The sequence below is a fragment of the Cricetulus griseus genome (assembly GCF_003668045.3).
Source record: "Cricetulus griseus strain 17A/GY chromosome 1 unlocalized genomic scaffold, alternate assembly CriGri-PICRH-1.0 chr1_0, whole genome shotgun sequence".
In the NCBI taxonomy this organism is placed as follows: Eukaryota; Metazoa; Chordata; class Mammalia; order Rodentia; family Cricetidae; genus Cricetulus; species Cricetulus griseus.
Window position 1 is genome coordinate 261464116 of NW_023276806.1, and position 26814 is coordinate 261490929.

At 44.3% G+C, this 26814-nt stretch overlaps 1 protein-coding gene across 6 annotated transcripts in view; it reads left to right on the forward strand.

Annotated features, from left to right (window-relative positions):
• Window positions 1-26814, forward strand: part of Adarb1 (adenosine deaminase RNA specific B1) — a 124632-nt gene that overhangs the window by 68530 nt on the left and 29288 nt on the right. For 2 of the 6 annotated variants that reach the window (XM_027394293.2, XM_027394297.2), the window contains exons 3-5: window positions 14325-14399; window positions 18042-18976; window positions 23363-23477. In XM_027394293.2, the coding sequence (XP_027250094.1) occupies window positions 14372-14399; window positions 18042-18976; window positions 23363-23477 (1078 nt within the window). In that variant the 5' untranslated portion in view covers window positions 14325-14371. Of the gene's footprint in view, window positions 1-14324; window positions 14400-14634; window positions 14856-18041; window positions 18977-23362; window positions 23478-26814 lie in introns of those variants that run through there. The other 4 variants (XM_035450980.1, XM_027394292.2, XM_035450983.1 and 1 more) reach the window with 4 other exon arrangements.

A 26814-nucleotide genomic window follows, 5' to 3' on the forward strand; every position in this document is an offset into this window, starting at 1 on the left:
GGCTCAGTGTGTTAGTTCCCTAGGCATGATGGAAAACACAAAGGGGCCAGCTAGAGTCTTTCCTAATCCTTCAGCACCAGCCATCACCACCCATGCTACACTCTTGAAGAAACCAGGTCAGCACTGGTCCTGAACACATGAATGAAAAGAGGATGGAAACCTGAGAGGCAGTGTGTGGAGGTGGTCTTGCCCTGGGGACTTTCTTGGGTCAGCCTTACCATTCACTGGCATGGTCACAACTTCTCTCAACCCTGCTTGTTCACCCTGTCTATATTGTGCTTTGCAGCAGCCTATTTTTCTCCTGTTCCTATTTCACAGACTACTCCTTTATTGGTGCTTTTATTCATAATTTTAGGAATTTTTGCTGAAACAGGACTTGGATGTTTGTTGTAGGAGACTTTTCCCAGGAAGGTTTGCAGCCACTGTACTTCTTCCTATCCAGTGTTTTGTGCTGGAATTGGAGGGCTAACTGTCACATGTCACTTTCTGGGTGGTGTGTAAGGAAATCATTGCGCGTCTGGGTCCCATTCTGCCCAATTCTGCCTAATTCTGAGGGTTGGTGAATGAGCCTGAGACAGGAGCAGTCAGTCACTTGTGTGCTGCCGGCAGGGGTGGCTGTCGCCTCAGCCTCGGCTTTGCACACTGAAATGATCCTCTGTGTTATTGCTGAGCGACCAAGGGACACAGAATGAGCTTGGGACTAGCAGGGACTGGCAGCCACTCATTAGTCCATATGGCATTGCCCGGCTTGGGGACTTTCACCACGGGTTCCTTCTTCAGCATCGTGGGGCGTCGGTATAAAAGGAGGCGCAAGAAGCGCTCTGAGAAGAAAGGTAATTACTCGGACGCATAGGTGGAGTTTGCATGCCACACAGGAGTGTCTTCTGGGGTGGGCTGCCTTGTGGCTCAGTCTTGCTGGTGCCAGCTGCTTCTCTGCTTCATTGTTGATTTTAATGCCTCTCTTTGGCTGATACTTTATGGAATTTGGTAGGGCATGGGACAAAGGAAGCTTTGAAAATGTTTAAGTGTGAGCAGAGGTCCTTTTAACTCCCATCTTCAGGATGCTTTTGGGAAGATGTTTGTGAAGCTGTGGAAGTTTGAAGCTTTTTAGCATTACAAGACCTTTCTCTAGGGATGATTCATAACAACTGTCTTTTGCTGCCGCTCTTATTTAGTGCCTTTTGCCCTAAATTCGCTTATTACACTGGGATGACAAGACTGTAGCTGTCACTGGGGAAATATTTTCCTTCTGCAGGAGCAGAGGATAAATCCTCCACAGTCAGCACCCGGCTTATTTCAGTACTTAATTCCACTCAATATTTTAAGACATTAAAATCGATAGGTTTAAAAAAAGATTCAAAAATTATCCATTACTATAAAAATTACAAACCATTGACTTTTAGGGGGAAAATGTTCCACAAAAGCTATCAACAGTTACTGTTTTCATGTAATTTGAAATATTAGAAAATGCCCCAGTGAAAAAATGCTTCTAGCCTGTAACAGCTGGCTGTGTTGTGAGGCTCACTGCCCCTGCCTCTGCTTTCCTAGGCACTGCCTCAGTGCTATCACCCCCGCAGGATTAGGGCATGACCTGTCACCAAGGCAAGTTCTTTAGCCATCAATGATAATTCCTCAGGAAATAAAATGTGCTATGGTTTTTAAAGGATGAAGAAGAAATTAATTTCAGAGCCAGCAGTCTTTGTGGTTTGCTCAGTGTAATGAAGACTGGTGTACTTAATAGAATGTTGGGCGTAGGAACACATCGTGGTCCCTGCATCCTTTCGGGCACTGTGCCTGTGCCCTTGTGGGCACCTGATGATTTTACTGCTATATGTATAGAACACAGAGAGGTTCAAAAAAGCCCCTTTAAACATCCACTCACTCTCGTCTTGGGAGAGTCTAATCCTGCTGGCCTTTGTATCTTCAGTTAAGTTTTAAAAGGCTGGAAGTCATAGTGCCAGCCAGGAACACAAAAGCAAAACTATGGGAAGCACTGATCCAATAGCCCAGTTTAGAAGTGCCACTTGTTCTGCAGACCTTCAGCACAAGCCACCTAGCTGGGAGAATGTTGGGACATCCAAGCCTGATTCTGACCTCATTCTTTGAACTCACTGCAGTCCCAGCTCAGGGCTCCCTCCTTAAGTCCTCTGGAGCTGTGTCTGCTGCAGGAAAACCTCTGCTATGAGGCTGCCTTCTTCAGGCTAGCATCTTAAAGAGCAAAGTAGCATATGGTAGCAACTAGGCCTGTGCAGTACGGGACTTTGCTCCTGGCCATTCTCCTAAATAAAAGCATTGTGACTGTGTGTGGTGGCACTTATTCTTGGTGGTTTATAATATGTCTTTGAAACTGATAGAAACACCTCTAAAACAGTGGATACTGTTAAAAAGGTACATCCAGTTACTCCAGAGTTATTTAAGATGGAAACTGTGAGCTTTTGAAACACTTTAAGGGGCAACAGAGCATGTGTAATGAATTGTGCTTTTTCTAATAATGCATGCCTTTTAAAATTTAGTTCTGTGTTGAAACTGTAGTGGCAAGCTGCTTGTTGAACTGTGACAACAATATAATTTCAGTGATTTTTCCCTCTCTCCTGCATTTCCCAAGTGACTGCTTCTGCCCCCCCCCCACCATCACCACCACCACAGGACAAACATTGGTCAGCTTGTGTGCAGCTTAGACTGAGCCACCAACACAGCACGAAAGTGACATGGGAAGGAAAGCTGTTTAGTCTTGGTGCTGACCAGGCAAATCCTGCTGGTCAAGGCCTGAGAAGAACCTTTGGCATGGTCAGACTGTGAGGCACATTAGCACCTTGTTCAGGGGTCAGTCCCCAGCTACCATGTAGGTGACTGGTGGGGTGAGCTGAAATTCGGAAGTGCTCCTTCACTGTGTTCCCCACCACCACCACATTGTATGAGTAAGGTTCCACGTCTGTGCCCAGTCTGTCTGCTTTCCCATTGAGTCTTTTGTTTGTCCCAAGTGTGAGAGCATCTTTAGTCTGTTCCAAGTTCTTCTGCACATATAAGAAAGCCGTTGTCAGGTGCTCTAATTTGAGGCCAGCCTCCTCTGCCTCGTTTCCAGGATGGAGAGGTGAATGGCGTTGGGCATGGTGTGGAAATGAGGCTCTAGGTCAGCAGAGACATGCACTCTCTGAGTACTATAGGAAAATAAACCTGAGACTCTCAGCAGTCTTCCTGGCTCGGTGTGAAAAGGACAGCTGGTCATGAGTGATCCCAGGCTTCTGTCATGAAGTTAATCTCAGCTCTAGTCTGTGCAGAGGGGATCTCTTTTAGAGATGAAGAATGAGGCAAGTGTTGGAATGTAGGATGGAGTGGCGCTGAGCCATCTGCACATCTACCCACCTGCCTAACGAGTTCTTATACAGAACTTCTGCATGCTGGCATAGAGATTTGGACATTCACAGCACAGGCATTGAAACAGTGTTTCAGTAGTAAGAATGCTGGTCCTGACTCTCAGACATGAGGTTTGCCTAGAATGGGCCATATGAAATTGTGTGACTAGGGAGGTAGTGTCTGTGATTTGTGGCTGCTATGCTGTTTGTACAGGCAGGAAGGACATTCCCTAGGTTCTGGTGACAGTGAAAGACACTTAATCTATGATGTCAGCTATGAGAGGGCCTCAAGTGTAGAAAGTTGCTGAACAGCACCACTGTGGGTAGATAGCTCAGATTTTCTAGAATGTGCTGTGACAGATATGGAGTGTGTCTCGTTGCATTTGTGCTGATGACTTGCTTCATGGCACAAGTGAGGACCTTGATGCCAGAGCAAGAGCTCCTCTCAGAGAGGATGCATTCCATGGCAGAAGCACATTCCAGCTGAAGTCCTGAATCATACTTGGAATGTGAATTCTCACTTGGAATGTTATAGAAATTGGATCCAAAGTACATGTCAGCAATGCTAATTCCCTGTGTAAATGTTAATATTGAAAATATAGGGCCTGGAAAGATGACTCAGAGGTTAAGAGCACTGGCTGCTTTTGCAGAGGACCTGAGTTCAATTCCCAGCAACCACATGGTGGCTCAGAGCTATATATAATGAGTTCTGGTGCTCTCTTCTGGCATGCAGGCAACATGCAGAATACTGTATTCATAATAAATAAATAAATTAAAGAAAATACAGTTTTTAAGCTGGGCGTTGGTGGTGCACACCTTTAATCCCAGCACTCAGGAGGCAGGGGCAGGTGGATCTCTGTGAGTTTGAGACCAACCTGGTCTACAAGAGCTAGTTCCACAACAGCCTCCAAAGAGACACTCTGCCTAGAAAAACCAAAGAAAGAAAGAAAGAAAGAAAGAAAGAAAGAAAGAAAGAGAGAGAGAGAGAGAGAGAGGGAGGGAGGGAGGGAGGGAGGGAGGGAGGGAGAGGGAGGGAGAGAGAGAGAGAGAGAGAGAGAGAGAGAGAGAGAGAGAGAGAGAATACAGTTTTAGGAACATTTTCAGTGGCTTTGCTCCATTTAGTTGTCCCAATGAGAAGGAAAACGAATTAAATATAAGCACAATATTCTTGATTTTTATTTTTCAAAAATTCATATTTGCTTAAATTTTTCTGGATATAGCCTTAATTTATTATGGTGTTTTAAACAACATACTAAGTGTTTTATACTATGTCTCATCATTTGGTTATAATAAATATTCTTCTTAGAGACAATGGTCTGGATTTGATTTTCTCAATTAATTCATAAATGGAACTCTGGTTTATTATCCCACTTTGGGCCATTATGTTCTTAAATATAAGCTCCATGTTACATGTGTATCTGGAAGATAGCCGGAAACAAGTTGGGCTGTGACTTTAATGTGTTTATTTAGGGATTATTTTAATTTTCCTGAGATAAACAACCAGACTTTAGGGATCTTCGGGTCACGTGGAGAGCATAGTCAGGCTGTATCTGCTGATCATGGTTAGCACTGTCCAGGATTCTATCACTTGTCACTGTCCTGACTCACTAAGAACAGTCGCAGGCCAAAGACATGAAGCATGACGACAGGCTGTGCTGACCTGGCTTCTTGCTGGAATTTGTTTAGAATTGACAGAAGCACTCACTCTTTGCAGGCCATACTGGCGCTCAGTCACAGGGACCCACTCAGTGTGGTCTTCACCACCCCCCATGAGGAAGGCATGTCACTGCTCAACCTAGGTCAGAGGTCCAGGATGTCAGACGATGTAGTTTATTAGATTGGCAGGTGGAAGCATGATCAGGGGAGCTGGAAGAATGGTGTATTCTCACTCTTGGGGCAGAAAGAGGGTGCTTATTCATATTCGTCAAAATGACTTTCATCCTTGCTGGAACGAACCTGGTTTGTATCCAGCTAAAACACAAGGTGCCAGCGCATTCCTGGTACTGATTGTGAGTAGGAAATGATACAGCAAAATAGGTCAGGGTTGCTCAGAGGCTTCATGGCAGTTGTGACTCAAGATGAATGCATTAAGTCAAGCTGAGTGCCTCCAGCCTGGGAAAGGAGCACAGTTAACAGAGCCCAGGAGGAGAAGCTCAGGTGGGCTGTGGTGGGGCATGCAGGCATGTGTGTGAGCCTGCAGGCTTGTGCTGCTTATAAAGAGACACCCTGGCTACTGGGAGGGCAGAAGCAGGTGGCTGAAAAATCTGAGCTCAACTCTTGAGAGAACTGGTTATGCAAGATATGGCCTGAGAAGGAAAGAAACCTGGGTGGGCTATAGATGCTCTGCCCTAAGCATGTGCTACACATAAGAGGTGGGACTCCCAAGATAACACAGGCTTATACACATTTGTGTTGGTACAATTTCTACCTAAGTGAGCACTTTACTCAGGGTCCCTTGGAGAGCCCAGCCCTCGCCAGGACACTCCTTTCTCAGCGTCCTCCCCGGCACTTGCCTCTGCCAGACTTGACCCACCAGTAAGTAGCTGAGCACTGTACATGCAGTTGGCATGTGACTGACCCACTAATGACTCCTGCTGCCAGTGTGTAAGTTTTGCATGATACTTTGCTTTTAGTGAAGTAGAGGGAACTAGACCCACACCCTGTAGTGTTGTTACTCCTTATCCTATGTTTCCTGTTATCTTCACTGTTTGCCTCTGTGCTTACCAGGTCTCAGTGGCCTGTACTGGGTCCTCCTGAGCTGATGCCACTGGTGGTGCTCTTTGCTGCTCTCTTTAGGCTCATTCTTTCCTGCTCCATGGGCTACTCTCATTAACCCTCTACCTATCATGATGAATGCTGTGCCTGGCTATCCCGATTGTAAGTCCCCCACTTGTGATATACTGTAAAAACATATTAGCTTAAATGCCATGTCCAGTTCTGATTTGCTGACACAACATGTCTCCTCCTCCTCCTTACTATGTACAGATTCCGTAGGAGTTAAACAAGCATCAGGATATGTGGGTGGTTTTCTAGAAAGAAAAGTACTTCCTTGAAAATAGTATCAGTTGAATATTTTTGGAAACCATAGGGGTGTTATTTTGCTAAGTGATATCAAAAGCAAAAACCAGTCATGAAGTACTTTGCATTTTCTGACACACTTGATTAACCTGGTGAATTTCAGTTTGTTTTCTCTAGGTGGTATGAGACATTTGTATTTCAGGAACCATTTTAAATAATCAACTCATCATTTAGGTGTAATGCTATAAAATTATTCGAGTTGAGCTTCCGTGTGCCTATGTAAAGACTTAACCCAAATAATATTTTAAAACTCTGGTTTTAAATGTTTGGTTCATAGCTCTTTAAAATAAAACCAACAATAGTCATGAAGACCATGTAAAAGTGTTCTTAAAAATCTATAGTTTCTCAAGGGAAAATGGAAATTGATTAAATCCATAATAATTATTAATGAGTTTGTTTATGTTTGCCACTCAACTTTTGTATGTGGTGCAGACGTGTATACATGCACACACATGTAGAGACAAGATCCATGGTGAGTGTCTTCCTTCTTTATTCTCCACTGTTTTTTGAGACAGAATCACTCACTGAACCTAGAACTCATCCATTTGTCTAGGCTAGCTTGCCAGTGAGTTCCATGGATCTACCTGTCTCCACTCTCCCAGCACTGAACACTGTCTGCTGCACCCAGCTTTTTATGTGAGTGCTGGGGTTCCAAACTTGGGACCTCATGCTTGCCCAGCAGAGTGTGTTCTTTACCAACAGAAGTGTTCCCTAGCTCTCCTGTTTTCCAGTTATCTTGATCTGTAAATGTTTTAGTATACTTAGAGATAGCATTTTCACTAGCTCAGTAAAAGAGATTCAGGTTCTGGTATGTCTTTGATATAAGCAAGTCATGTAGCCGTGTTCTTTCTCTTTTAGTTTAGAGTGTCTGTTAAAGGGAGAGAAGGGGGGCTACTGCCTCAAAGGCTAATGTAGATGTTAATATAAGCCTTTGTGCTTTTGTTTTGTAACAGAAGAGTCTATAAAAAGATACATAACGGGGCTGGAGAGATGGTTCAGTGGTTAGGAGCACCTGCTGCTCTTCCAGAGGTTCTGGGTTCAGTTCTCAGCACCCATATCAGGCATCTCACAACTGCCTGTAATTCCAGGTCGGGGGTATCTAACACCCACTTCTGGACTACACAGATAAATGCACTCATGTACGCACACTTTAAAATAAATTAAATCTTTTTTTTTTTAGAAAAAGATACATAACAAGAATCATTCCCCCACACACACACCTAATTTAAAAATAAAATATTGCCAATTTAATCACAGTAGTGTTTGGCAAATGAGAAAGGACAGGGCAGATGAATGGTTCATGTGTCAAGGGAAAGCTCATTTAGATGTCCCTAGTTAAAGCAACATCTTTGCCAAGCATTGTTTCTGAATGTGGTATGTTTGGTTGCTTGGCTTTCCATTCCATCACTCAGTCAGGTGTGGGGACTCTTGTGTCCACCCTGGAATGCTCCCCAAAGGTTACTGCTTTAGCTCAGAGTTGTAGGATTATTTTAAACTTCTGCACTGCCATTAGAATCACCTTGACTAGTGTGGCTAAAGAAGAAAAGTCAGAATGGTAGCCGGAGCCCCATTAATGAGTTAAATGCAGGTCTCTGCTCTTCTGATGTGGAAGTCACATCACTTGCTGCCTCCCACCTTTAGCTTACCTCTTCTTGCCCTTGGAGGAATCTTGAAAAATGAAGCAATTATTTTAAATGTTGCTATCAAATAAAGCCCATTCCTGGAATTTTCTTCTTTTGGGATTTTTGATGGGGGTTTAATTCTTGTTCATAGTTCAGGCCACAAGAGCTTCTTTTCAGGCTATAAGAAACAGCCACGGGAAATGCTGTAAAGCACTTGGCATCTCACTCTGCTTTGTTTTATAACCTTTGGTGCAAGGGTTGGCATTTGTAGGTGCTGGCTTCTGCTCTGTGGGGATTTCTAGCTCTTGTTCTCACCACTCAGGTCCCCCACCCGCCACCAGGCATAGCACAGTTATTTTCTACTGTGAGACATTTTCCATGTCCTTTACAGAATTTCAGTGAAAGCAGGACAATCAGGCAGACTGTACAAGCCAGGTGGTCCTCACCAGGCTGTGATCTCCTGTGCCTTAGGATCCAGCACTGCAGCAGACATCTGAATAAAGCCAGCTCCCACCCACACCAACTGTTGCCGGTTACCCTGCTCCCACATCCCTTGTGGGAGGAGGTGAGAAGATGCAGCACCTGGGAGTCAGTGAATAACAGAGCGTGCTGCAGACTCATTTATTAAGGAAGTTAGACCTTCCTTTATATCCCCTCCCAAGGTCCTATTGGCTCAGGCTGCTGACTCTGCTGTCTTGTCCTTTCCTCACTGGTGTCTCTCTCTGGTCAGCTGTCTCTGGGCAGAGGCAGCCTGGGCTCAGGGAGGAAGTGCCTGCCTTGAATGCTCATGCAGGCTGGCCTGGGCACCTGTGGCTTGGGTAGGCTGGCCAGCAGTTTCTCCTACAACAAACTATTGGTTAATTATGCAAAGAGTGAAGAGTGAAGTTAGACTAATTGTGTGACTTCTGCCCATCTTTGAATTAAATTTTCCTTTGAGATAACGTGGATCCCCGTTTAGTATGAAAACCGGTTCTTGTGAAGATGAAGGCCTTTGTTTCTCTGGGATAAAGGCCCCACAGTGCTTTTGCTGGGTTGTGTGGCAGTTTCATGTTTAGTTATTGTACTCATAGCTCCTTTATATTCCTCCCATCTCGTGCCTTTTCCATCCCTGTGCAGGCATAGGTGTAGTTTCTCTAGTCCTTGCAGCACCTGAGTTGAGGTTATTGATTGAGACGTTCTCTTCATTATACAACAGTGCTTAGTTCTCTATCTTTTTTAATTATTTTTTCATTTTTATTTTATGTGCTTTTGGATTTATGTCTGTTGTGAGGGTGTCTGATCATGGAGTTAGACAATTGTGAACTGCCATGTGGGTAATGGGAATTGAACCTGGATCCTTCAGAAGAGCAGCTAGTGCTCTTAATCACTGAGCTATTTCTCCAGCCCTGTTCTTAGTTCTCTTAAGCTAGATTTTGCTCATGGCCAGGCATAGTGGACATGTTTTCATGTGCTTGATTCTCAGCCATGTGTCCTTTGTGGCAAATGGTTTCTTTCTGACTTTTACCCATTTTCTCACTGCATATTTGTTTCATTGTTGGCCTACTTATCTACCCCTCTTGCTGGATATGTGGTCTTCAGTCAGTTTCTCCTGATGTGTACAGCAGGGCCCATAAGAGCAGGTTTATTTCTAAAGTTCACTTTATCAACTTTTCCTTTCCTGGCTTGCATTTGTACTGTCAGGTCTGACAATTCTGCCTGGCCTGGATTCCAAGCAGTTTCTCTTAAGGTTTTCCCACAAGTTTCATGGTTCTATGTTTTGTGTTTAAGTCCTTGGCCCATTTTGAGATCATGTTTGGATGCAGTATGGGCTGTGCCAAGGTCCTATTTAGCCCCTACCTCTCCCGGCTCCCTTTTATTGAAGGCTGTCCTCTTTCTGCTGGCCACTTTTGCACCTTTGTCCAGGCTGCTAGACTCATCTATTCTCAGCTCTGCTCTGTCCCATACTCTGCTGTCTGTCCCTTGCTGACTCTGTCCTACTCTCTGACTGTGCCTCCACCCAGAGGGCTGAGATTGCTATGCCTTCCTCCTTTCCCCTTTTCCCAGGGGTAAAGTCGGTTTTAATTTCTTTTCCTGACCGCTCTGCATGTCTGTCATCCCTGTGTTGACATCTGTGGATGTTCTCACTGTTGGTGTCTTGATTCTGTGGGTGAAAGGTGTTTTGTATGTTTTTTGGTTTTTGGTTTTTTTTAAATTGGAACTTGTTGGTGTGATGTCATGAGACCCAGGGTCTTGTCCAGTTCTGCTTAAGCCAACTCTTCCACACTCTGTAAGAGGAAGGGGGACAGTGCCTTAGTGCAAGTGGGGGCTAAGTCCAGCACCCTGCTGGGCCTCACTGCTGTTTCCCACCCAAGAAAGTGTCTTAGTAACAGTAGAGTTACTATGGTTGTGATTAAAGCGTACGACCAAAAGCAATGTAGGAGGAAAGGGTTTGTTTCACTCACAGTTCCATGTAACAGTTCATCGTCAAAAGCAGGGAGGCCAAGAACTCACACAGCGCTGGAACCTGGAGGCAGGAGCTGATGCAGAGGCCATGGAGGGTGCTGCTTACTTTCTTGTTCCCCTTGGCTTGCTTAGCCTGCTTTCTTATAGAACCCCATCACACCAACAGGCTCCAATTAAAAAAACAAAAAACATACAAAACACCTTTCACCCAGGGAATCAGGACACCAACAGTGAGAACATCCACAGATGTCAACACAGGGATGACAGGACACCAGCCCAGGGGTAGCCCCACCCACAATGGGCGGGCCCTCCCCCGTCAATCACTATTTAAGAAAACGCCCACGGTCTTACATATAGCATTATTTGTAGGCATTTCTATATTGAGGCTCCCTCCTCACTGATGACTCTAGCTTGTGTCAAGTTGACATAAAACCAGCCAGCACAGAAGGCTTCTTGCTGTCCCTTCTGGGGGTTCCAGTAATAGGATTAGGTGGCCTTTTGCTTCCAGGTGGCTAACAGGGTTGTCTCAGCCTAGTGGGAGTGACCCTTGTGACTCCCCTCTTGGGCTTGTCTCATTCCATCCATGCCTAGAACTCCAGGCTCCCACTTAGAGTTCTACATGGGGTCAGCCTGGGCTCTTTTGTAAGCTTTGCTGGAGTAGACAGTGTTGTTTATGAGTTTTCCCTCTCACCAGAACTAGCTGCTTTTGTCAGGGTTTGCTTTCTTGTTTGTTGGTTGATTTTTGTTTGTGTTGTTTTGATCTGTGTCCCTTAGTTTTGGTGATTTCCAACTTCTTCCACTCCAAGTCAGGTTAATGAGGCTTAAGGAAATGTCAGAGCTTGTGGGTACCACCTTGGCTCCTAGGGCACACAGCATGTCTACCCTGATCTGGCTGTCTTATTTTTATTCTGAAATCTGGGGGCTCTCAGCTGTACATCACAGAACAGGAAGAAAAGGTAAAGTATATTTTTTCCATTTTGAGCATACTCCTATTATCCTTTCTTGTCCCCTCCCATTCCCACTGATGCCCATCCTCTTCCCAACTAGCTCTGTTTCTACTATTCTCTCTCTCTCTCTCTCTCTCTCTCTCTCTCTCTCTCTCTCTCTCTTCTCTCCTCTCTCTCTGTGTGTGTGTGTGTGTGTGTGTGTGTGTGTGTGTGTGTGTGTGTGTGTCAGAGTTTCATTAGGATTGTTTACAGGAACATAGATGAAGTTGTTTACAGGAACATGAATTCCCTACCAGTGTTTATGCCACTGAAGAAAATGTTTCTCCCTCCACCACCCACTGTTAATTGCCTGTAAATCCTTAGGGAAGGTAGAGACCCCTCATGAACCCTCTCCCCATCCTGTCTTGTGCATGTAATCATAGCTATTGTGAGTTCAATAGTATAACAACCACATCATGCCTGAAGCCAGCTTTTCACTCTGCTCTCTATCTCTCCCCATCTCTTACCCCTTTTCAGTGATGTTCCCTGAGCTTTGTGTGCATGTGCATACATGTGTGTGCATGTATTTGTGTGTGCACACATGAGTGCACATGCGTGTGTGCAAGTGTGTGTATGTTGGGGAGTGATATAGATGTCCCACCCATGACTAAGCTGTCAACAGTTAATTTGTTTTTGGTACTTTGAACAGTTTTAGATCTCTGCTGTTAACACTGATGATTGCAAAAAGAAGCCTCTGTGCCCTCTGCCTGCCTTCTGCCTCCTCTGAGCAAACAAGAGCTTTCTTTCAAATTTGCATTTTACCACATAGTCTGGGTTTCTCAGAGGTGTCTGTTCCCTGTCCTGTTATTTCTGTCTTTGCAGTATTATGCTCCCACCTCTGGCCAAAACTAGTCTAAATGAACAACTGCATCCCTGTTTCCTGAGCTTACCCCCTTCATTCCCAAAGGTGCCTGCCCCCCTACAGTGTTTCCACACTTGATACTTCACCAACCCCCTACTTTCTCCTAAAACTTTCCACGGTTCTTTGAGCTGGTGAGATGGCTCCGTAGGTAAAGATGCTTACTGCACCAGCCCGATGACCTCAGTTCATTTCTGGAATCCACATAGAGGTGGAAGGAGAAAACCAACTCTACAAAGTTACCCTGTGACCTCCACACACACTAAAAAATAAAAGTGTACATACTGAGGACACTGAGTCATACAATGTAGAGTCGTATAAAATATACACCATTGCATTGCATAGTGGACCCACATACCCATCCCCTGCAGAGTCACCAGCCCAGGACTATTCCTCTCTCTGCTTCTTTCCAAACCACACTGAACTACTTTGACATAAGTCCTAGACATCGTCATTTCATCTGTAAATACTTCAGTATGTATCTCTAACAGATAACTACTGTTTCCATGCCGTAACTATCAGCAAAAGTTCCTTAGCATAGTCAGCTGTTTGCACAGTACTAACATTCGGATTCCTCAATGCAAAATCTGTCTGATTCATTTTAGGTTCTTATGGTACCCAGGAATGTTTTAAACATAATAGATACTTGAACTATATCTTAAAATAATGGATTAATATAAAGTGATAATGCCTTTATAGATTTATTTTAAGATTATTTTTATTTTATTTTTACTTCATATGTGTGTGTATTTGGCCTGCATGTCTGTATGTCTGTGGCACCATGTGCATGGAGACCACAAAGGGTCTCATATCCCCAGGGACTGAAGTTACAGTCAGTTTTGAGCTTCCTTGTGGGTACAGGGAATCAAACCTGGGCCCTCTGAAGATCCTCCAGTGCTTATTATAACCATTGAATCATCTCTCCAAACCCTTGAAAACCTTTAATAAAAGATTCTATGTAGAAACTCCATCATGTAAGTGCTATGTGAAATATATATACTACCTAGCATATTTAATCAAAATTTTCCTAAAAGCAAGGAATTTACTTTATTGATATTGATAAAACAAATCTGTATACAAAGGAATACAAAGACTTCAAATTTTACAAATCTTTTTCTCTTAATTGCAATTTATCAGAAATATTTGGGAAGAGGAAAACCTTAGATTTGTTAGTGATTGGGCAGTTGAAATTTTTCTTTAGGTCTTTTCTTGGTTTCTCCTGCTAATAGTTGTGTGTGGTGAAGGAATTGTGTTAGTTTAAATTGCATTAGATTTAAGCTACTATACACATTTTGTTCTCCTGTGAATGCTGTTGGGGTTCATGGAAGTGTAGGTGAAACACTTGGGGTGTCATCTGGGCAGTGGTGGTGCACACCTTTAATCCCAGCACTTGGGAGGCAGAAACAAAATGGATCTCTGTTAGTTTGAGGCCAGCCTTGTCTACAGAGCAAGTTCTAGGACAGCCAGGGCTACCCAGAGAAACCCTGTCTCCAAAAAACTTAAAAAAAATTGTTGTGTCTTGTTAATGTGACATCACTTTATTACCATTCATAGACCTACAAGGGCAGAGAGAAAGTAGAAGGCAAACAGCTTATTGTAATTCTGTGAACTGCTATGACATAGTTGTTGACAGCAGGCCATTATGGGTTAGAATTACCACCTTGTCCCTGGTCTGGAACCCTTAGTGACCCTTTACTCCCTGGAGTAGAGCATGAAGTTCCTGCATACTGCCCTAGCTTCCTTTGTGGAGACACCTTCCTTGCCTCCACTGTCCCTCCACATAAGGCTGCTAAGTCAGGTGCCCTGGAGAGTGCTGAGAGGAGATGAAAGAGACTGAAAATATTCCTTCCCAAATGATAAGCCCATTACTTTTCATGATATTTGTTTCTTTTTCATTGCTGTGCTGTGGTGAACAGTACACAAAGAGGACATACCTCATTTTGCCAGGATCACACACTAAATATTGTTTTTTGCTGTCTTTCAGACAGAAGTGGTCTCCGTCAGTCAAGAAACCCTCAAAAGCATTTTACCATGGATATAGAAGATGAAGAAAATATGAGTAAGATCTAGGCCTATTACATAGTGCCCAAGTAGTTCATGTCCCATTAAAATATTAGTGCTTTTGTATATTTGATAAGTAAGACCAGTTTGATGTTTCCTAAGATGTGGGCTGTTGGCAGTGATGGGTTTTTGTATAATAGCCATCAATATTTACTGTGGACATTTTCCTTACAGCCACCTATCTAGAGTTTTAATTCCTCATTATCATCATGGGACCATCATTTTTATTCCAGAAATATGCCTCTAGGTGCTTGTCTCATAATGCTGTGTGGCTTCATGTGAAGTTATGATTCTTACAATAAAGCTCAAGAAAACCTTTTTGATTGACTCAGATACCTGGTCACTGGGATAACAGTTCATAAAGCTCCCTTCAAACACAGTTGCTGCTCCTGCATTGGAGGGAAGGCAGTCCACATGATCTTAGTCTCTGAAGACTGGAACACGACTGGTGCTAGTATGAACCAAACCCCCACTGGGGTTCTTTCTATTCTCCACACCATCTTCCATGGGGCTGGGGGGCTGGGGCCACAGGTACACCAATGATTCCTCCCTTGGCATTGTTCTCTGTGAGTCACCAGTTACTTCTGCCCACCCTCAGTCCCAGAGAAGAGCAGGTCCAAAGGGAAAGCTGCCTGGAAGCAGCATTTTTCCAGCTAAGGTGCTCTGTCTCTCTGAAGGAAGGACATGCAGCTGCACAGCAGAACCACATATCCTGGGGGTGGTATGATGGTGAGAACCGGGCTTAGCATGCTCTCCATGACTCAGCCCAGTAGTTGGGACACTCAGAGCCTGACAGCACTGTGTGAGGCCAGTCTGTACCCCACTGCTGTGCTGGGGTGGGCTTTGCAGTAGACATCCTCTACCCTGAGAATGACCACTGACTGGCAGGAAGCAGCTGCCCAGTGCCGTTCAGAGTGGTGTAGTAGCTGGCATGTTTTTTCCTCTGCAGATGTGGTCACTGCTCACAGCTCTCTGGTCACTTCTCAGTTCTGCTCTAGAGACAGTTTAAGTTGTGGTTTTGCTGGCAGATCCACTGTGACACTCAGTGTTGCCAGGTTTTAAACTCTACATTTCAGACAGTATTACCACTGCTGTGCCAACCCAGTAACACCTCCCCGGGGAATATATGAAGGTGTCCCCAGAAATACCTGCTGACTTGGAACTGTGGGTTGTGTCTCCAGCTGTGGCCATCACCATTGAGCCTTGGCTAATTTAACTAAGGAAGGTTCCTCCCAAATAATAGTCCTGTAAAAATAAACTTTTGGGTCTAGTGTAAACCTGTAAGCCTGTGTCTCTTGTGGTTTTAAAAGCCGTTGCAGTCCCACTGTGATTGGGTTCCCATTCCAAACGCAGCAGTGTGGCATGCAGAGAGAGAGAGAGTGCCTGCTTCAGCAGAGAGTGGGCTCTGTCTCTAACTGGAGTCTGTTATTTCTGTTTGCTCAGGAGAATTTTTTGATAACATGCAATTGCTACCTTTTCTTCTGAAGTGAGTAAGGGTTGAGAATGATTTCAACTGTCACAGCAAGCGTATTTTTTTCTCATAATCCTGACTGTTAACTTAGTTCTGAGGGCATTTGGCTATTTGCCATCATTAATGTTTGGCTAAATGCGTGTCGGAGTGCCTTGTTGATGATGTTTGTTCCTATGCTGTTAATTCTGTTTGCTGAAAAACTTGAACTGTGAACAGAATGTAGTATGTGATGTTCTCCCCTTTTATTAATCCTTATTAATCTCTCTATCCGTCTTTGCTCTACCTTTTCACCTTTTGTTCCCTGAGTACCGAAAGGAGTAACCTACCGGTCTTTTGCTGGAGGATGTTATAAATGAAAATTTAGTGCCCATTCCATTAGCTTTGTCAGCTGGGAGAAGTGGTGTGTGTGTCAGGAGTGCTCTGGGAAGAGGTGTCTATTGAGAGACCCCCTCCCCCCCCACCCCACACATGAGATTTTCCATGGACTGAGTTTATCTTAGTAGTCTTGCTGTCTCGGCTGAATAATGATGGCCCTGGGCATCTGTAATCCTTTACTCCAGAGACTGGCAGCAACAACCAAGACATTCATCACATTAACCCCACCCATGGGCTCACTGAGGAACATTTTCAGTGTTTTCAGATGGTTTGACACACAGAAAATCTGTTGGCATGTTGCATAGTGAAGATAGACCCCTGAAGCCACTATATTTAGGAATATTATCATCAATTAAGATTTACTTTGGGGGATGGAGAGATGGTTCTGGGGTTAAGAGCACTGGCTACTCTTCCAGAGGTTCTGAGTTCAATTCCCAGCAACCACATGGTGGCTCACAAGAGTCTGTAACTCCATTTCCAGGGGACCTTACACCCTCACACAGACATACATGCAAGCAAAACACCAACACACATAAAAATAAGTAAATCTTTCTTTTAAAAAAAGATTTACTTTGGATTTTAGGAGCTAGTGGTTGGGGGTATAAGTAGGCACTGCACAGCCCTACTGCACTGGGCACACTGCACAGGACTGCAAAACCAAATGATAAAAGAGGAATTTTTCTTTCCTTTTTTTTTTTTTAAGAAGACTTAATAAACCTAAAAGGAGAACTGAACACTCCCACTTTGAAAAAAATATTTTTTTTCTTTTTGCTTGGTGGGAGGTTGAGACAAGGTCATAGCTGTGTGTAGCCTAGTTTGTCCTCTTAACTCTCAACTCCTCCCTGAGTCATAGAATAGCAGGTATGCACCAGCATGCCTGACATTTATTTCCCATTTAAATATCAAAATCATCTTTCATTTTGTCGTGTAAAGTACATTTAGAAGGTATGATCACCAAATTATTCTGGAAACCTACCAGCTAGTTTCTGAAAGGCAGGTTTGCTGGCATGTTGTTAGGGAGCACAGCTTGCCTGCTACTGCCATTCTGTGTCTCGTTCTTATATATTTTCCTAGCATAAACTTTATTAAAGATTCTGAAGCAAATAGTGCTGAAATATAATGAAAAATCTTAAATGTATCCATTATCCTTCAAAGATAAATTCTATAAAGTCATAATACTTTACCTTATTGTACAAGCAGTTTTCTACGATCAGTTCATAAACTGGACAAAATAATCACATGTTGATTAGATGTTTGGAACCTCAAGAGCCAAATAAGTTGAAAAGACACATTTCTAAATGGCACCTCCTCTCCTGAGAAGTGCTGCAGTTTAAAAACTGTTGTCAGTTAATGTCAGAATCCTTGCAAAGGAAGAACATGCTGAAATAAATGCCTGTGTGCTGGTGGTGGCTTCAGAGGCTACTTCACGAACCTTAGTATGAGTCTTTGTAGATTAACTTAACATCTAACATCTTGGTAAGTTAGAAAGATTTAGGATGTCTTTGGTAGAGAAAATAAGTTAAAAATTTTAAGCTCTAATGAAGAAAAAAATGATAAACTAACTTGAAGAGGCAATAGGTGTTAGTTTAAAAATCAAAAACTCAAAAGTGCATTCCAGCCCGGAACAGTTAGGTCTTTGGTCAATGTGTAGTTCCTCACATTGCATTGAGGAAGGAAATACACGCACACACACATCACTTACCCAGCTACAAAGAGATAAAGGAATCTATAAATTTTGCATTTACAAGATCCTGCAACGAAGGCGTTGTAAGTTACTCTTTCTGGGCACCACAGGTTCCAGCAGCACTGATGTTAAGGAAAACCGCAATCTGGACAACATGCCCCCCAAGGACAGCAGCACACCTGGGCCTGTCGAGGGTATTCCGCTCTCCAACGGGGGTGGTGGTAGCACCAGCAGGAAGCGGCCCCTAGAGGAGGGCAGCAATGGCCACTCCAAGTACCGCTTGAAGAAGCGAAGGAAAACACCAGGGCCTGTTCTGCCCAAGAACGCCCTGATGCAGCTGAACGAGATCAAACCTGGCTTACAGTACATGCTGCTATCCCAAACAGGACCCGTGCATGCACCTCTGTTTGTCATGTCTGTGGAGGTGAACGGGCAGATCTTTGAGGGCTCTGGTCCTACAAAGAAAAAGGCAAAACTCCATGCCGCTGAGAAGGCCCTGAGGTCTTTTGTCCAGTTTCCCAATGCCTCTGAGGCCCATCTGGCTATGGGAAGGACCCTCTCTGTGAATACAGACTTCACCTCTGACCAGGCTGACTTCCCTGACACACTCTTCAATGGTTTCGAGACTCCAGACAAGTCAGAACCACCCTTCTACGTAGGCTCCAATGGAGATGACTCCTTCAGCTCAAGTGGAGATGTTAGCCTGTCAGCCTCCCCAGTACCTGCCAGCCTCACCCAGCCTCCTCTGCCCATCCCACCACCATTCCCACCCCCAAGTGGGAAGAATCCTGTGATGATCTTGAATGAGCTGCGCCCAGGGCTGAAGTATGACTTCCTCTCTGAGAGCGGGGAGAGCCATGCCAAGAGCTTTGTCATGTCCGTGGTGGTAGATGGCCAGTTCTTTGAAGGCTCAGGGAGAAACAAGAAACTTGCCAAGGCTCGGGCTGCACAGTCTGCCTTGGCTACTGTCTTCAATTTGCACTTGGACCAAACACCATCTCGCCAGCCTGTGCTCAGTGAGGGTCTTCAGTTGCACTTGCCACAGGTGAGGAAAAATGTGTGCTTGCAAATGAGTGGCTATTTCCCTTCATGGCGTTTTAAGCAGCCTTTAGCCTTCACTGTTACTTTTGACTCCTTATGTTCGTAAGTCCTCAGCAGGAGCCGTTGCTGGTAAGTCTGACTATGGAGTGACTTTGCCTCAGTTCCCATGGTTACTTGGTCATCGAGAATCTGATTTAATCTCCTCTGATTCATGCGCACTAGCTAGGGTAATGACAGTGCAGAACAGGGATACCTCAGGGCCCTTACCAGGACAGCCACAATTGCCTTTCCATTTAATTTTGCCCCAAAGGGATCCTCACCCCATAGCAATCCTTTATTGGGAATGGGGGCAGGGAGCCCAAATAATGGAATTTTGTCCTTAGTTCAGTGGGGCATCCTTTGAGACATTGCACAGAGAAGTCATGCCCAGAATAAGGGCTGATGCTGAAGGTCCCTGAGCAATAGCCCCAGAGCAGTAGGGAACATATGTGGTAGGGCAGGGGGTGTGGCAAGAAGGAGCCCTTTCATAAACACTCTAGAAAGTGCCGGTTGCTGGGAATCTCTATATGCCATATTTTCTATGTGACATCTGTGTGGGCTTCTCCCTGCTCTAGTTGAATGTGGACAGCCACTCAAGTTTGTGATCCTCACAGAAAACTCACAGTGAAAAAGGAAATATTAAGGTAGCTTAGGATGTGTCTCTTGAAAAGGAAGAAAGAAAAAGAGACCTTTAGTCCTCATCAATTCCCAGATCATTGGCTGTGTCTGGGTTCTTGGAATCCCAGATTTATTTCACTGATATGTTTTTAAGTCTTCTTTCTTAATTCCTTTTTGTCAAAATGCTCTTTAGTGTGGAAGGAACTGACCAGAATTAGATATCAATATATAGTCTTGTTTGGCCTGGAACTTGCTATGTAGACCAGGCTGGCCTTGAACTCACCAAGATTCATCTGCCTCTTGAGTACTGGGATTAAACCCAAATGTTGGTTTTAAAAGAAGACCTGTTCTGCTTTGCCTAAAGCAACCAAGTACAGCTCAGTCTAGAGGAACGGATGTGGTGTTTTTCTGACTTTCTGTGACATGTCCTTGCTTCCCAATTAGTCCATTGTTAACATCCCTCCATGAATAACCAACTAGTTATTGGTTATTTTACAAACTAATGAGGCTAGATCCCAAGTGAATTTTATTTCCAGGCTTAGATTTGCTAAAATCTTTTGGCCTGAGTTCAACATATCATCTGATGTGGTTTGTCTTCCCTTAATGTTGACAGCAGTGGCAAAGCCACTGAAACTATTTTACATGCCGTGGATCCCATAGAGGGATAGCAGATAAATGGTCTAGGGAAGGTGGCCTCAGCCCTGCTTTCTTTTTGTTGTTGTTTTATGTGTTTATTTTGAGACAGGGTTTCTTTATGTTGCCCTAGTAGTCCTGGAACACTATGTAGATTAGCCTGGCCTCAAACTTACAGAGATCTGCCTGCCGCTGGAAGTGCTCATATTAAAGGTGTGCATGCCATCATGCATGGCTAGCCCCACCTCCTTGAGGGGCTGCCTCAATGGCCTTGAATGGAAAGGAGTGAGCTCCAGACCTGGGAGGCAAGTGGCATTTGTCAGAATCTACTCGTGTTGAGGTAGTAGGCTGGGCCCCTCTAATTTGGATCCACTTAAGAGTCGGGAACGACAGAGCTTATATCCTCACATCTCTGCTCAGTAGCACAACCAGCACTGCCCCTTTTAGATTCCCCAGGGTAGCTCACAAAGAATAAAGGCAGTAAGGTCTTTTCAGAGTAGACTTCAGGACCAATCTCAGTGGTTATATGCAGGGGTCCAGGGTGGGGAAGACTCAGGACCTGCATTCCAGGATGGATGTAAATTCTCGCTTTTCCTTGAAATATCTCTTAAAAGGCTTGGGCCAAGCATCCCTGGCCTGAGAGCTATCTGCCTTCCTGATACTTCTGGGTAGGGTGGGGTTATAAAGTCAGACAGTGTTGGCCATACCACACCGGTGGCACTCTGCTGTAGCAGGCTTGCCAGTGTGGTGTTGCCAAGCATCAGCTGTAAAGCAGGTCCTCACCCTTGTGTGAGTCATTGAAGGTGAGTTGTTGGGATGTAGGATTCCTTTTGGTTTTGGTTTTTTGTTTGTTTGTTTGTTTGTTTGAGGCAGGATCTTCCTGTGTAGCTCTGGCTGTCTTAGAACTCACTATAGAGACCAATCTGGGTGTGAACTCATAGAGATCTACCTGCCTTTGCCTCCCAATTAAAGGAGTAGACCACTAGGCCTACATGCATTGGGGATCTTTATATGTTTGCTGTATTCAGCCCCAGCCACACAGGGTAAGGTCCATAGGCCTTTTCAGAGAGTCAGTTGCCTGTGTCTCACAGTATTCATTCCATAGACACCTGGCTCAGGTATCCAGATCACACTTCTGCAGAAAAGTCACTTGGAGCTGTGCCTGCCCTTATATGACTTTTAAAACATACATTTGAAAAGTTCTTTCACAATGTCATATATATCTCTCTGGTCATCTTCTCCCTCCCAGTGTATCTCTCTTATCCCTCCCCACCCCCCAGTGAACTCCTTCCCCACAAACCACTATCTTGGGTAGGGTTTCTATTGCTGTGAAGAGACACCATGATCATGCTAACTCTTATAAAGGAAAGCATTTAATTGAGGTGGTGGCTTACAGTTCAGAGCTTTAGTCCATTATCATCACGTGGCGGAGGGGGGGGGAGCAATGTGCGGCTGACATGGTGCTGGCTACATCTTGATATGCAGGCAACAGGAAATGGTCTGTCTCAGTTGGTGTGGCTTGAGCAAGGGAGACCTCAAAGCCCAGCCCACAGTGACACATTTCCTCTGACAAGGCCACACCTACTCCAGCAATGCCATACCTACTCCAACAAGGCCACATCTCCTAATAGTGCCAACTCCCTTTGGGGGCCATTTTCCAAACCACCACACCCCCTCCTACTTTCATGTCTTTTTCCTTTAGTGTGTGACCCAGTGTATCTGTTTAGGGTTGTTTGCACAAGCATGGATAAAGAGTTATTTACTTGAGCAGGGGCAATTTACCAGTAGCTACACCACTGAGGAAAATGATTCCTTCTCCCCCAGTCCCCATTAACTTCCTATAATTCTTTAGGGAGGGCTGGAGCCTCAGAGCCTCTCCCTCCCTCAATAGTATGGTTATAATCTAAATCACCTGGGAAGGCAGTCTTAATGAAGAATTGTCTATATTAGGATGGCCTGGGACACTGGGAGTGGGGAGTATCTTGATTATATTAACTAATGGGGAGGGGGAGAATACCCACCCGATGTGGGTAGCACCTTCCCCTAGCAGGAGCCCTAGATTGTCTAAGACCAGACAAAGAGAACTGCGCACTAGAATGCATGCATTAACTCATTGTTCTCTGCTCTTGACTGCGGCTATAAGGTAACCAGTTCTCTCAAGCTCCTGCTGCTATGACTTACCTGCCATAATGGACTGTAACCTATGAGCTAAATAAACCCTTTCTCCCTTCAGCTGCATTTGCTAGGGTATTTTATCACAACAACAAGAAAAGAAACTAGTGCAACCATCCATCCATAATAGAATGCTGATAGAGCCTAGCCTTATTCAGGCCTCATACAAGTAACCACTAATGCTCTTCCTAAGGCAAGGGGGTGGTTGCAGGAGCCATGTCATGTCTAGAAGACAGTGTTTCTCAGCACTTCTTCACATCCTCCATCGCCTACATTTTTTTCTATCCTTTTTCTACAGTGTTCCCTTAGCCTTACAGGGGATAATATAGATGTTCTGTTTAGGGCTGAGCATTTGGCAGTTACTAATTCCCATTACTTTTACCTATAACGAGTCTCTGCACTCAATGATGTAGGCTACACAAAGACATGCTTCTCTAAAACTAAGAGCAGCACTGGTCTTTTGAGTAAAAAACATAAATATGTATGGGGCAGTTTGACAGCATGTCCATTTAGCAAAATATCAATGGTAGCTTCCTCTCTAAGGCCATAAGCTCCCCAGGTTTACAGTGCTGGGCATGAATTTCCTCCCGTAGGGTGGGCCTCCAACTCAATTGTAAAGTGGTTGGATACCCCCGTAACAATAATGCCACAATTGCACTAGTGTACCCATGTTGCCAGACAATTAGTATTATAGCACACGGGACCCATGGCTGGGTAAAACCACTGATAACTTTTCTCCCTGCAACTTCCTGGCCCCTGTGCGTGCACACACTTGTTTGCTGGGTGTGCCTGTGTGGGTTTTCTAGAGTAGAAGGGACACTATAAAATTCTTCCTTGAAGGAGACAGCATGTGCTGACACTGAGAGAGACTGGTTCCACCAAAGGTAAAATCCCCTGGCCCTAAACTTGGTCTCTGTTCTTCCCCCAGGTATTGGCAGATGCTGTCTCACGCCTGGTCCTGGGTAAGTTCAGTGACCTGACAGACAACTTTTCCTCCCCCCACGCACGAAGGAAAGTGCTTTCTGGAGTAGTGATGACCACAGGTAAGCATCTGGCACTGTGTGCAGCCTGTTTGCTTTCTGGTTTGAAAATCATAAACACATTCAATTTTGTGACACCAACAGAGTGTGCCTTTTATTCTTTCTTTCTTTATTCATCTGCCATATACAAGTATAAGAATTGTCTTCAGAAGCCTTTTTTCCTCCTTAGGGCTGAGAACATAGCTTAGTGGGTAGAATACATGTTTAGCAGTCAGATTCCTGAGTTCAATCCCCAGCAACTCTTTGCCTCCAAAACAGTCAACTTTTTTGTTTGTTTTGTTTTGTTTTGTTTTGTTTTTCAAGACAGGGTTTCTCTGTGTAGCAGATCTGACTGTCCTAGAACTCACTCTGTAGATCAGGCTGGTCTCGAACTCACTGAGACCCAGTGAGTCTGGGTCTGAAGAGTGCATCAGATTTTCTGGAATTGGAGTTACAGATATTTTTAGATGCCATATAGGTGCTGGGAACTAAACCTGGATCCTTTGTAAAAACAGCAAGTGCTCTTAATTGCTGAGCCATCTCTTTAGCCCCTAAAATGTTCAACTTTTTAACCTGTCTTTTCCTTTGGAGAGAGCATACTAATTACCGCATGCCATCATTGTGACCCAACATGCTCTGGAAACAGCATATTACTGACTCTGGCTTCTGTTGAAGCTTAGACCCTTTCTGCTTTATTAGCGTCACCACTGCCACATCAGAGTGACTTGACCTGGGGGAACTTTTGTAAAGTCAGAAAATCCTTGGGAAGTTGGTAAAGTTACACCTCAGAGGTATAACTATGAGGGCATTTTCAGAGAGTTACAAGGATGAAAGACTTGCCCAGATGTGTCTGGCAGCATCCCATAGGCCAGTAATTTCAAAAAGAGCTTAAAAATGGGGATAGGGAAAGCCCATTAATCTAAAAATATTCATTTTCGTTCTCTGTCTTTCTCTCTGTCACCCCCACACATATTCACACTCATAAACACAACCCTTTCCTGGTCATCATCGTATGAAACTACCCTGCTACACGCTCACCACCACAGTGGACTGAAACCACAGAAACTCAGCCAAAATAAAAAACTTCCCTCCTTTAGTTTTCTCAGGAATTTGTAACACCAGTGACAAAATATGACATAAAATTGGTACCATCTGTGATACAAATGGGATTGTTGTTTTGACTGACAGACTGTGGATCAGAAAAGCCTTTTGGAAGTGAATTGTGGGAGGAATTTTAGAAAAGTTTGGAGATGTGAGCCAAAGAAGCCCTAGAATGTGTAAGCTCAGCTTAATAGGTGATTCCGTGGAGCTCAGAAGCCCAGGGCTATGTAGAATGCAGACAGATACAAGGTTGCAGATGGAAAACTGGAGTGTGCAGGGAATTGGACTCTAGGCCATTTGTGTTACAATGTGGCAAAGAGCTCATTCACCCTTTCCAGATGAGATGCCCCTACTCTTCCCAATTGGAACCGGAAGTTATTGCCATTGTGTGTTGGGAATATGTAAAATGTGCTTTAATTTTTATGGGGCTCACAGCTAAGATTTTGCCTTGAGCCTCAGTAGACTTTGGATTTGAACAGTGTTGGGACTTTTAAGATTATGACACTGTTAGAGGCACACTAAATTCATTTTCATTAGCATATCTTTAGAGACCAAGGATGAAATCTTTTAAGATGCTCGATTGTCAGGTTGACAAGGGGTGGATTTAGGATGGCTAGTCTTGATTGTCAACTTGATTGATTTGAGAAATGCTTAGGTAAGTCTGTGAGGGCATTTCTGGAGGGGACTAAGTCTGAATGCGGATGGCACTATCCTACAGATGAGAGGCCCAGATGGATAGAAGGGGAAAGAGGAGAAGGCCCATGGGTGCAGGCATTCTCTCTGATTCTAGCCACCATGAGTTAAGCTGCTCTGTTCCACTTTGTCATGATGGACTGAAACCTCTAGTTGAGGCAAAATTAGTATTCCCCCTTTAAATTGTTCTCTCAAGAATTCTGTTACAGAAAACAGAAAACACTAACAATGCTGGTCACTCAATGACTAGCCTTTTATACCTTTTTCTTCCAAGACTGAGTTTCTGTTTAGCCCTGGCTGGCATCTAACTCACAGAGATCCACCTGTCTCTGTCTCCCAAGTGCTGGGATTAAAGGGGTGCACCACCACCTGGCAGCTTTTCATATCTTTTTATGACCATTTGTTCATAGCCAAAATGTGTGTTTGAAACCAGTGAAATGGAACTGGGCACATAGGTTTTGTGCTCTCACTGGTTGAATGGCCTCAGGCAGGTTATTAACCACCATGAGCTGCAGTTCTTTTCTTCAAAATGGAAGCAAAAGCTCCTCAGAGGCCATCTTAAGGATATGCGGTGAGGATGATTTGCTAACACTCCTGGCACAGTGCCTCCCGAATAGCCTGTGCCTTAGTTCTTTTTCCTGGTGCTATGATCAAATACCCCAATAAAAGCAACTTAGGTGGGGTTATTTCAGCTCATAGTTGGAGAAGTCCATCGTGGTGGGGAAGTCACTGATCAGGGGCTTGTGGAAGCTGATCACATTACATCTGCAGTCAAGACATAGAGAAGATGAATGTTTTGCTCAGCTCCCTTTTCTCCCTTTTATGCAGTCTGGGACCCCAACTCAGAGAATGGTGCTGCCTATGGTGGGTGGGTCTTCCCATCTCAATCTAATCAAGAAAATCTCCCATAGGTATACCCAAAGGCCAACCTGGTCTAGATAAGCCTTTACAGGTGTGCCCAGAGACATATCTCCTAGGTTATTTCTAGTGTCTGTCAAGTTGACAGTTAACACTGACCCTACAACATGTCTACTCCAGTCACCGAGTCTTCTCTAAGACCATTCTCAGGATTGGGTTGTTGATGCTGTTGGATTTTTTGTTTGTTTTCTGTTGTCATTCCAGGGATGTATCCCAGGACCTCACCCATGCCAGGTATATGTTCTACCACTGAGACACATCCCCTTCCGTATTCAGGTCTTTGTTGCTTGGGTCAGTGATCTATTTCACAGGATTTAATCATGATTTTCCATCTCTGGAAGGTCAAATTGTGTATGATTTCACTCTTGGTGTGGTTAATTGTGAAAGATTACTAATTAAAATGTGGAAGCTGATTTTGTTTTCTCTCTTGGTACTCTTGAGCCTGTAAGTCATTCCTCCTAGCTTCTTTAATGTTTTACTTTAGAGGCTATTTCCAGGCACTATGTACAGTGCCTTCTTACCTATAGTCAAGGGTGAGTGTTCAAACACCCATGCATGCCAATGGAAGTGACCACAAGAAGTTTAGGGTGTAGCCTGCAAGTGAGGAAGGTAGTCTCCTGGAAGTGGTACTGCACAAAGCCTCAGTCAG